A 12,667-nucleotide genomic window follows, 5' to 3' on the forward strand; every position below is an offset into this window, starting at 1 on the left:
GAACAGGTCAGACAGTCAGGATCAGAGAGGGAGCTGGTCCTTCAGTCTTCAGTTTCCCAGCTCATCTCCACCGGGTAGGTGTATAGTTATAAGCAGTGAGAATTAGATAATACAGTGCCACACTATGATGAACGTTTTTGAACGCATGATGAATGTTTTTAGCCTTTCTGAATGTGAAGGAATCAGTGATGTATTTTGTTTTGGTATGATGTTAGAACCTGGCCAAACTCAGTTTGGCGGTCATTCAGCTCACTTTATTCAACGAGAGTAGGTCTGTGTGGTGACTCAATAAATAAAACAGTAAATTTTTATTTTCATTCACTATTTCCAGTTTTTCCACTATTTCCATCATTTATCATATTCAGTCTTGTAGGTTGGGCAGCACGGTGGTGTAGTGGTTAGCGCTGTCGCCTCACAGCAAGAAGGTCCTGGGTTCGAGCCCCGGGGCCGGCGAGGGCCTTTCTGTGTGGAGTTTGCATGTTCTCCCCGTGTCCGCGTGGGTTTCCTCCGGGTGCTCCGGTTTCCCCCACAGTCCAAAGACATGCAGGTTAGGTTAACTGGTGACTCTAAATTGACCGTGAGTGTGAATGGTTGTCTGTGTCTATGTGTCAGCCCTGTGATGACCTGGCGACTTGTCCAGGGTGTACCCCGCCTTTCGCCCGTAGTCAGCTGGGATAGGCTCCAGCTTGCCTGCGACCCTGTAGAAGGATAAAGCGGCTAGAGATAATGAGATGAGATGAGTCTTGTAGGTTGGTTATTTTGGCCTCAGGTTTTGGTAGCTTGCTACGGTATGCTGACTGATTAGCTTACCTGAGCTATCTATCGCGTATCTGTTGCTAGTTTGCAGTGTACAGGGTATTTCGCACACTATTTATAACCATCACATTAAAAGTTATATGTGTTGTTTTGATGCCTGTTTGTTTCCCAAATATATACGTGTGTGTGTGTTAATGGGTGAATAAAAGGCATCGAGTTAAATATTATTGTAGAAAGGGGCTTTATGAAGTTCAGTCCATTTACTTGCACTGGTTTACGGGGAAGACTTGCCACATCCAATATGGTGGACACTCTGACGTATCCCAGCAATGGGCCACCCAGCTCAATGCGGTGTCTATGTTTATATGTCTATGGTGTAGTCACTATCAGAGAAAGCAAGATGGTGGCAATCACGCGAAAAATAAGAAAGGAAGTGAGCAAGTCAGGCTGATAGGCTAAGATGAATGTCTTTACTAGTATCTTTCTTCTAGCACTCACGATCTGTAAAGATACAACTTAAAATCATACTCTTATATTCAGTAAAATGCATTTTCGATTCATATAATACATACTGCATTTCTTGCAAAACATACCATAGTCCACACAGACAATACATACAGCACTCCATACATACAACACATACATATAGCTATTCAAAATGGATAAAATATAAAGATGAATATAGTCACAAACTGTGATCATTTTTGAAAATCTACAATCTGAACTTATTGTAAAATTATAGAAAATTCCAGAGACTACGATGGGCTGGTGTTCCTCAGAGGTTGTATTCCTGCCTCATGTCCAGTGCTGCCGAGATAGGCTTTCCTATCTCATGTGGGTAACTGAGCTGTAGAGTGGATGTCCTGATCAGAGGGGATTGTGGGTAATTGAGCAGTAGAATAAACAGCAGAATCACAGGGGCTTGTGGGTAACTCTGTGTTTGTATCAATAGTTTGAGGATCAGAGGAAATTGTTGGTAGCTGAGCAGTAGAGTAAACTGTGGAAGTTCCGGCGTCTGAGGCAGAAAGTCATCTGGTGTCTTTCATCTCCTCAAACTCACAGACAGCAAGAGGAACCTGGGAGCAAAGGGAAACAAAAAATATAAATGTTTTCATACTTTTTTTTGCAATAGACAATAAGCTTTGGTACTTACACGTGCGCGCACACACACACACATACAAAAACACACACACACACACACACTTACCCCATGGTCGTTTCCTGAACTTTCGATAGAACTCCTGCCAGGAGCAGCTCTACCTGCTGAAAACAGCAGTCAAGTCATCAGTAATTGTTATAAACTGTCATTTTAAATTTTGGGATTTAATTAGATTTTGGAATCAGTTATGAATCATTAATTTCCAGTAAATGCTTTACACTAGTCCATTACAGGGCGTCACATATCCACCGACAAGCATGTTTTTGTTTAGTGGGACATTCAAAAGAGTAACCCAAGGCCAGGATTGAATACTGGACACTGAAACTGTGATGCAGCAATAGTACCTGCTGTACCATGAACAGGTCACACAAAACTAAATGTGTTAAACATTAGAGAATGTGTTGTGTTTGTATGTGGGTACCTCGCATCTTGTGTCTTCTTTGTACAATCACAAAGAAGAATGAGATTCCAATCAGAAACAGCAGCAGAATTACAGACAAAAGGATCACAGTGGAAGCTGGAAATCCTGGAAGGGAAACAGACAATCAGTTACTTTAACCTACATGCTGATCAATCATAAGGGATCAGATTCATCAAAGTCATGTAGCTAGACTATGGGGGTGATGGAGATCTGAGCAGAACCTGGTGGAGGAGAAGCTGGTGTAGGCCAGGACTTGTGTTTATTTGTGCGAAGTGGAGGTTTTGATGGTGATGGTGGTGATGATGATGGTGATGATGATGATGGCAATGGTGATGATGGCGGTGGTGGTGGCGATGATGATGATGATGGTGATGTTGGCAATTGCGATGATGGTGGTGGTGATGGTGATGACGGTGGTAATGATGGCGATGGTGGTGATGATGAAGGTTGTGTTGGTTTCGAGGTTGAAACTGGGACACGAGGACCTACAGCAGTGAAAAGTGTAGTTAGATAATGAATGACAAAGGGAGTAAATCAAGTATATGACTGAAAGTGGTACAGATGCAACACCATATACATTTTGGATGTGTGGAACTTCAGAAATACTGACTGCTGTTTGTACATCTGATAAAGCACAGGAAGAGTACTGAAGCAAAAGCATTTTTTTGTCCTGGGATTATCGTGATATCACAGGCTAGTCTTGGTTAGGATGTGCACTGACAGTGTCATAATAGTCAATATAATGTGTCTGCATGTCTCTACAAACTCACCAGTCACTCTCAGGTTGATCTGTGTGAAATAAACCTTGTATCCATGATCAGATGTCCAGGCTGCTTCAACTCCACACCAGTATTCACCAGAGTCCTGCTCAGTTACATTTCTAATAATCACAGTGAAGATTTGTTTTGCTCTGTCATCATACAGGAAGAATTTCCCCTCATTTACATACTTTCTACTTTCTTTAACAGATTCTTTATAAAAACAAGCAGCTTGTTGCAGCGTCATCTTGCAGAGGAACTTGGGGTCACTCCTGAGGGATCCTGGGTATTTACAGCTGATGTTCAAATCTCCTCCGACATGAACAGTCTTACTGATGGACTTCTCATAGGACAGATCTGCAAATCACAACCAATCTGATCAGTTTAGATGCGTATGTGTGTATTAGCTCTGATTAACAACACATAGACAGTAAATTTACATATAAATATAATCACAGCATGTTTCTTCTGCTAAAACACACAATTATAGCTGCACACCTTCTCTTACATTCAGCTTCACTACAGTGTAGGTCTCTATTGGCCCTTTTCCACTACCCTTTTTCAGCTCACTTCAGCTCGCTTCAGCTCACTTCAGCCCGACACAGCTCGCGTTTCGACTACCAAAAAACAGCATGACTCAGCTCGCTTCAGCCCTGCTTAGCCCCTAAAACTCGCACCGTTTTGGAGTGGGGCTGAAGCGAGCCAAAACGAGCCGAGTGAGGCTGGGGGCGTGAGCAGACACTCCCCTGTGCACTGATTGGTGAGGAGGAGTGTCCTCACACGCCCACACACGCCCCGCGAGCACGCTGGGATCTGTAAACACCGCAAACCCGGAAGAAGAAGAATTACGAATTACGAGAATTTCTGAAGCCTTATGCGCCTCGCCTCATCTATACGCTCTTGCCAGTATCTGTTGCCGTTGTCGGTGACAACAAGCCACAGAACCAAGACCAGCAACACTAACGACTCCATGTCCATGTTTATTGTTTACTATTCGGGTCGTGAGACTACCGCTTAAAAGCTCACTGATGTCACTGTTTGCGCTGCTTAACGACATCACGTGACGTCCACCCACTTTCGCTAACTCCACCCAATGTGTCCACCCACTTCCAGCCAGCACGGTTCAGTGCGGTTGTAGTCGAAATGCAACTCCAACAGCCCTGCTCAGCTTGACTCAGCACGGCACGGCTCAGCCCGACTCAGCCGGGTTTGTAGTGGAAAAGTGGCATATTTCATTAGACACAACAACAGCACACGAATACGGTATGTTCAGGGGCTTCAAAGTTTGGGAGAATAGCAGGGTACGAATAATTTACAGCAGGGTGCAAAATGGTAAAATGTCTGCCAGCGGCAGATATAATGCACGCAAAGCGTGCAGGGATATATATATATATATATATATATATATATATATATATATCACGGGCGATGGCGGCACAGTGGTGTAGTGGTTAGCGCTGTCGCCTCACAGCAAGAAGGTCCTGGGTTCGAGCCCCGGGGCCGGCGAGGGCCTTTCTGTGTGGAGTTTGCATGTTCTCCCCGTGTCCGCGTGGGTTTCCTCCGGGTGCTCCGGTTTCCCCCACAATCCAAAGACATGCAGGTTAGGTTAACTGGTGACTCTAAATTGACCGTAGGTGTGAATGTGAGTGTGAATGGTTGTCTGTGTCTATGTGTCAGCCCTGTGATGACCTGGCGACTTGTCCAGGGTGTACCACGCCTTTCGCCCGTAGTCAGCTGGGATAGGCTCCAGCTTGCCTGCGACCCTGTAGAAGGATAAAGCGGCTAGAGTTAATGAGATGAGATCACGGGTGATTGCTCTAAGACAACGAGGGAGGCTCAGCCTCCTCTAAAAATGCCCTTATAACTTTAATGTGCGCGTGAGTTTCTCCCCCTCGTGACAGCGTGATGCAGTGCAGCCTCAGTGGGCTTCAATGGCATTGGGAGCTCTGCGCTTTCAATCTCAAAATGCAAGACGGTTATTGGACAAATACTGCGAAAACGCCCGCCCACGGACTCCGAGTCTCACATGGGAGGGACATGGCAGTTTCCGCGAGGAGACTGGTGATTGGTGAAAGCAGCCGGATATTTTCTTTGATTGACAGCTCGTTTCAACTATAGACAGGCAGCGGTACAGTGTTGCCAGATTGGGGGTTTCCCGCTCAATTGAGCGGTTTTAAGTGCATATTGGCAGGTTTTGAACATATTTTGGGCTGGATAACGTCAGCAGTATCTGGCAACATCAGTTCAGTCCCATGCGGATTCGCAAGTGCTGTATTGTAAGAGATCAGCTTACATTTCGATTTCATTCATTACATATGGTTTCTACCAGCTTTTTTAGTTTGTATATATTTTCATTGTAAATAAAGTGTAAATATAGTGTTGTCAAGTTTGCTATCTTAGTTCCAGAAATTTCGTTTATTTGAGTGACTGAACTTGAACTTGAGGGGGCTAGTCAGCTAGCAAGAAAGCTGCGCACGGATGCCAAGCATTGCTGATTTAATTTTGGCGAAGCCATTTGCCAGTCTTCCTTTCGAGGAAAAAATTAAAATTAAAGAGCAGGATAGACCAACGCCTCAAATTGACTTGGTGAAAAAGGTAGGGAATAATACTCGTTCCTTTCAGCTCTCCTGGTACGAGAAAGTGAATTGGCTAACAGCAAGTGACCCACATCAACAACAGTAAATAGGCTACTTTAGTAATATGTCATGGATGGACCAAAAATATAGAATCTATTTAAAATGTTTATGCTGAGTATATTATATTGGAATATATATTTTTCTGGATATGAATTAAACACAGCTACAATTTGGAAAACATTTTTAAACAAGTGACATTCCATGTCCCAACAGCCAGCCGCTGTGTCCGGGGATCAGGTCGTCGAGGCCCCTGCCTTCGACTGCCACCCAATCCACATTGCACCAGTCCCCTACTGCTACCTCTGTGGGTGGTGAACCCACAGGAGGTCGGGCCCACGTCACCTCTTCGGGCTGAGCCCGGCCAGGCCCCATGGGCAAAGGCCCGGCCACCAAGCGCTCGCATACGAGCCCCAACCCCGGGCCTGGCTCCAGGGTGGGGCCCCGGCTGCGTCATCCCGGGCAACGTCACGGTCCTCGGATTTTTCTCCATAGGGGTTTTGGTGAACTGCTCTTAGTCTGGCCTGTCACCTAGGACCTGTCTGCCTTGGGAAACCCTGACAGGGGCATAATGCCCCCGACAACATAGCTCCTAGGATCATTCAAGCACACAAACCCCTCCACCACAATAAGGTGGCAGTTCAAGGAGGGGGTAAAATGTCTTGGACACTCGGGTGAAGAGAGGGGCTGAGCTGTCAACTGATCACCACCTGGTGGTGAGTTGGATCCGCTGGCGGAGGAGGAAGCTGGACAGACCTGGCAGGCCCAAACGTATGGTGAGGGTCTGCTGGGAACGTCTGGCCGAGCACTCTGTCAGGGAGGTCTTTAACTCCCACCTCCGGGAGAGCTTTTCCCAGCTTCCGAGGGAGGCGGGGGACATTGAGTCTGAGTGGACCATGTTCTCTACCTCCATTGTGGACGCAGCTGTTCGGAGCTGTGGCCGCAAGGTCTCCGGTGCCTGTCGTGGCGGCAATCCCCGAACCCGGTGGTGGACACCAGAAGTAAGGGATGCCGTCAAGCTGAAGAAGGAGTCCTATCGGGCCATGTTAACCTCCACGACTCCCGAGGCAGCTGACGGGTATCGGCAGGCCAGGCGTGCTGCAGCTCGGGCAGTTGCGGATGCAAAAACTCGGAACTGGGAGGAGTTCGGGGAGGCCATGGAGAAGGACTATCGGTCGGCCTCGAAGAAATTCTGGCAAACCGTCCGGCGCCTCAGGAGGGGGAAGCAGTACTCTGCCAACACTGTTTACAGTGCGGGTGGGGAGCTGTTGACCTCGACTGGGGACATTGTCGGGCGGTGGAAGGAATACTTTGAGGATCTCCTCAATCCCACCGTCATGTCTTCCACTGAGGAGACTGAGGCTGATGACTCAGAGGTGGACTCGTCCATTACCCAAGCCGAAGTCACTGAGGTGGTTTGCAAGCTCCTCGGTGGCAAGGCACCGGGGGTGGATGAGATCCGCCCTGAGTATCTCAAGTCTCTGGATGTTGTGGGGCTGTCTTGGTTGACACGCCTCTGCAACATCGCGTGGCGGTCGGGGACAGTGCCTCTGGAGTGGCAGACTGGGGTGGTGGTCCCTCTTTTTAAGAAAGGGGACCGGAGAGTGTGCCCCAATTATAGGGGAATCACACTTCTCAGCCTCCCAGGGAAGGTTTACTCCAGGGTACTGGAGAGGAGAATTCGACCAATAGTCGAACCTCGGATCCAGGAGGAACAATGCGGTTTTCGTCCTGGTCGCGGAACACTGGACCAGCTCTATACCCTTCATAGGGTGCTCGAGGGTTCATGGGAGTTTGCCCAACCAGTCCACATGTGTTTTGTGGATCTGGAGAAGGCATTCGACCGTGTCCCCCGTAGTATTCTGTGGGGGGTGCTTCGGGAGTATGGGGTTCGGGGCTCTTTGCTAAGGGCTGTCCGGTCCCTGTACGAACGGAGCAGGAGTCTGGTTCGCATTGCCGGCAGTAAGTCAGACCTGTTCCCAGTGCATGTTGGACTCCGGCAGGGCTGCCCTTTGTCACCGGTTCTGTTCATAATTTTTATGGACAGAATTTCTAGGCGCAGCCAGGGGCCAGAAGGAATCCTGTTTGGGAACCACAGGATTTCATCTCTGCTTTTTGCGGATGATGTTGTCCTGTTGGCTTCTTCAAACCAGGACCTTCAGCATGCACTGGGGCGGTTTGCAGTCGAGTGTGAAGCGGCTGGGATGAGAATCAGCACCTCCAAGTCCGAGGCCATGGTTCTCGACCGGAAAAGGGTGGCTTGCCCTCTCCAGGTTGGTGGAGAAGTTCTGCCTCAAGTGGAGGAGTTTAAGTATCTCGGGATCTTGTTCACGAGTGAGGGAAGGATGGAGCGTGAGATCGACAGGCGGATCGGTGCAGCCTCCGCAGTGATGCGGTCGCTTTACCGGTCCGTTGTGGTGAAGAAGGAGCTGAGCCAAAAGGCGAAGCTCTCAATTTACCGGTCGATCTACGTTCCGACTCTCACCTATGGTCATGAGCTTTGGGTAATGACCGAAAGGACAAGATCGCGGATACAAGCGGCCGAAATGAGTTTCCTTCGCAGGGTGGCTGGGCACTCCCTTAGAGATAGGGTGAGAAGCACAGTCACTCGGGAGGAGCTCGGAGTAGAGCCGCTGCTCCTCCACATCGAGAGGAATCAGCTGAGGTGGCTCGGGCATCTTTTTCGGATGCCTCCTGGACGCCTCCCTGGGGAGGTGTTCCAGGCATGTCCCCCCGGGAGGAGGCCCCGGGGAAGACCCAGGACACGCTGGAGGGACTATGTCTCTCGGCTGGCCTGGGAACGCCTCGGTGTTCTTCCCGAGGAGCTGGCCGAGGTGTCTGGGGAAAGGGAAGTTTGGGCTTCCCTGCTTAGACTGCTGCCTCCGCGACCCGGTCCCGGATAAAGCGGAAGAAGACGAGACGAGACGAGACGAGACGAGATTTTTAAACAAAAACACAGCCAAGAACATTTTACACTACAGACCTGGATTAAAAGTGAAGGGTTATCAAAATTCTCAATAAAACATTTCTCAGTCAAAATAAGTAAAATATAGGGAAAGTGTCATTGAATGAAATGTGTGGCACCCAGCTCTACTGCTGAGGTTCCTGACAAAGAGCTGCTTTCAATAATGATCAATTTTTAAACAACATGCTACAATTTTAAAATATAAAATGTGACAATATACCCCCCCGAACACCACCATCATGTATATTGGACAGTAGGCTAATGGGCCAAAAGAACCTGTTATTTCACAGTTTGTGACGCTGCCAACAATCAGCCAGATCAGAGGCAAGAGTATGGGCAAAATTGATGTGTTTTTTCTTTTAAAATCTGGAAATATCGTAACCGACCAGCCTCCCCTGTTTGAAAGACTACCAGCCGCCACTGATATATATATATATATATATATATATATAGAGAGAGAGAGAGAGAGAGATATGCATGTACGAATTTTTCATGGGGTGGGATGGTTTGGAACAGGCCATCTAAAATTGGGATAACATTTACCCGGGACGGGTATTTGAGGCGGGTCGTCTAGCTTAAGCTTGATTAGCGTTGTTACGCATGCCAGTGTTTCCCACAGAAATTTTGGAGACTATGCGGGAGGCGCGGGGGTTGTTTAAAATTGAGTGATATGTTAAATATTAAGTTATTACTGAAAAACTATTGATTAAAAAAACAGACACTGAGAAATGGTCCTATAAACAACTTTACCAATATAAAAGATTACCAGGACTACAAAAATGCAGAAAAATAGGCTTTACTTATCCAAATGCCTGTTGGTTCAAAAGTTAAAGTGCATAGAACCTCACAGCACAACATGAAGTTACCTTAAAATATAATATAAATGCCTCAGCTTTCATGTAAGAAAAAAAAACTATTAATACTAGTGCTGTGTGCAGGCAGTCTCTCCTGAAGACTAAATTAAACAATAATTATAAACTAATAAAATAAATGGCTCAGGCTTCATAGAAGAAAAAAACAATTTGAACAGAATCTCACAGTATGATGCTGAAGCTGCCTAAACAATGGAAAATAAAATACCATTTTGGCAAAAACGTTGGCATCCATTAATTTCTTGTATTAAGAAAAAAAATATGTTGCCAGATACTGCTGACGTTTTACAGCCTAAAATATGTTCAAAACCCGCCAAAATGCACTTAAAACCGCCCAATTTTGGCGGGAAAACGCGCAATCTGGCAACACAGGCGGCAGTAATGGCTGCACTCGTGTCGAGGATGTAAACACAGTTGACGCGGCAACGGACATACATGACATAGTTGATGTAATTTACGTTCACAACTTTTTTTGCTGTCAGAAATATTTAATATTAAATTTTGTGACTCGACTGACAATAGCCGGCGGCATAACAAGCCATAGCTGGCGATTTGCCGCCGGTGACCGGCTACTTTTGAGACCGCTGTATGTTCCAGTGTACTCTGTAATCAGCTCTCTGATAAACACACTGAAGAATCCTGAACTTCTGTTGTCATGAATTGAGAATCTGCCATCATGTGACCATTCACTGTTTAGTTTTGTTGTTATTTGATTAAAACACTGCTGATCAGCTCCGTTCTTAAAGATTTTGCTTTGTCTTTATATTCATCCTCATATCTACACTTGATGTTGATTCCTCCCCCTGCATATGCTCTCACTTCTCTAGAGACCAAGTCCCCTGTTCAAAACAAGTTCAAATCCTGCTCAATTAAATAAAACTGTAAATAACTATTAAAATTTTATGGTGGAGTTCAAGTGAAAAAAAAACATTTTTCTTTCAAGATGATCTCTCATGGGCAAATTCCTGATGATGCACATGATTCAATTTGTCTGAAAAGTTATTAAAGGGTAGGTCACAATGAGACAATTGAAATCAGATGGTCATAAAGAGGCAGGAGTGAAATGTCAGGCAAACTGAAGAGTACAGGGCAATCAGAAACGAATGAAGTGTCGAAGCAAAAAGTTACAAAAAACAAACAAAACAAATAATGAGTCAAGAAAACATGCTCAGAAACACACACGCTAATAAAAATAAAATCTTGCAAAGATAAATGAAGAATGAACTGAAATAAATACAAGGAAGTCAGTGAAGGAAAGTTCACTAGAGGCTTTGCACCGTCACGTGACCCCATTGCAACGGTAACTACGCCGCCATGATGGGGCACGCTTGTAGTGTTTCATTCAGACGAGGTAGTGGTTATTGATCAGTATGGGAAGGTTTTGCTGTGCTTTTGGATGTGCAAACTGTTTTGAACGAAACAAAAAGACATCAGATTTTTTTAATTCACCAAAAGTACTTCATCATCAGGGGAAAAACGAGAGAAATATCTAAACGTAGAAGGGAAAAAATAGGGAAAAAACATTTGGAGAGGTCAAAAACCCTCTGGTATGTTCACTTCATTTCCAGAAAGATAAGAATTATATAAAATAATAATAATTTCACAACTACAGTGCGCTACTCATTCTTATACAGTGATGTGAACATGAGCCTCGGCACAGCCTCACCTTCACCGGGACTTAAAGTGCATTTACATTTGGGGATCCTTCAGAGTGCATTGTGCATTGTGCTTGGGACCCAGTCATTATGGGAAACACCTGATGCTGATTTGAGTGCAATCAGCCCGCGGTTTTCACAGAGACTTTGTGAAGTCTTCTGTCAGGTATGCAGGAGTAGACGGGTCTAAGTGCAGGAAGAGTGTTTATTAGCAGGCGTGATATTTACAAAAATAAAACACAAACGACACAGAAAGCAAAGTCATAAACATGGCTAGAAACAACTGTGACAGCAATAATGATAATACTTCACATGCTGCTTGCACTCAAATAAGTATCATGTGTTTCCCATAATGACTAGGTCCCAAGTGCATGCACAACGCACTCTGAAGGATCCCCAAAAGTAAATGGACTTTAAGTCTCAGTGAAGGTGAAGCTGTGCTGAGCTGCTGTGTTGAGGCTCATGTTCACTTCATTGTATAAGAATGAGAACCGCACTGCAGTTGTGAAATGATTTTTTAAAATTCTTATCTTCCTGGAAATGAAGTGAGCATGCCAGAGGGTTTTTGATCTCTCCGTTCAACACCGAGTCCTGCTGAATGTTTTTTCCCCACTTTTCCCTTCTCTACTTTTTCCCCCGATGATGAATTACTTTTGGTAAATTAAAAAAAAAATCTGATTTCTTTGTTTCATTCAAAACAGTTTGCATATACAAAAACACAGCAAAACCTTCCCATACTGATCAATAACAACTAACTCGTCTGAATGAAGCACTACAAGCGTGCCCCCTGTCATGCCAGCGTAGATACTGTTGCTATTGGGTCACGTGATGGTGCAAAGCTTCTATAGGCAGTTTGTAGGTTGGTTCGAATTTAATTTGATATTTTAAATATAGTCAGGAAATAAAGTTAAAATGCACTGAAAAATGATTGGTTTCTCAGCCAGGAAAAAGGTTTGAACAAAAACATAAAGAATAAAAATATAGTAAAATTATACTATTAGATAGTATTTCGGTTCATAAAGTATGATGACTTGGTACTTTGCTAATGACACTGAAGCTTTGTGGATATAAACAGAAGGCAGTGGTGGGAGACTCACCTTCCTTGACCTTCAGTTCCACCTGTGTATAAATGTCTTTTGCTGCAGGTATATCAACTGCACATTGGTACGTCCCAGTGTCCTGTACAGTGAGCTCTCTGATCATCACACTGAACTCTGCTGATTTGGTGTCATCAAACAGTGAGAATCTTCCTGAATTTACCCACTCGTTTTTATCTCCTGTCTTTATTTGGTCAGAACAGCGTGCCCATGAACCCTTACAGAAATATTTTGGGTTTGGTGTGTATTCTGTATCATACTTGCACTTGATAAGGACTCCTCCTCCTGAATATCCTGTTACTTTCTTGGAAGCTCCTCCATCTAACAAAACACCAAACATCCATCTGAGCA

The 12,667-nt window shown here is 45.3% G+C and overlaps 1 protein-coding gene across 1 annotated transcript; it reads right to left on the reverse strand.

Moving 5' to 3' along the window:
* Positions 1-1,586: 1,586 nt before the first annotated feature.
* On the reverse strand, positions 1,587-12,422 carry LOC132884639 (CMRF35-like molecule 6). The gene is given in 6 exon segments (XM_060918478.1): positions 1,587-1,832; positions 1,964-2,019; positions 2,337-2,452; positions 2,722-2,821; positions 3,107-3,451; positions 12,317-12,422. Coding segments are annotated over 6 exon segments (969 nt in total).
* Positions 12,423-12,667: the final 245 nt, after the last annotated feature.

This window comes from Neoarius graeffei, chromosome 4 (assembly GCF_027579695.1).
Source record: "Neoarius graeffei isolate fNeoGra1 chromosome 4, fNeoGra1.pri, whole genome shotgun sequence".
NCBI classification, from domain to species: Eukaryota; Metazoa; Chordata; class Actinopteri; order Siluriformes; family Ariidae; genus Neoarius; species Neoarius graeffei.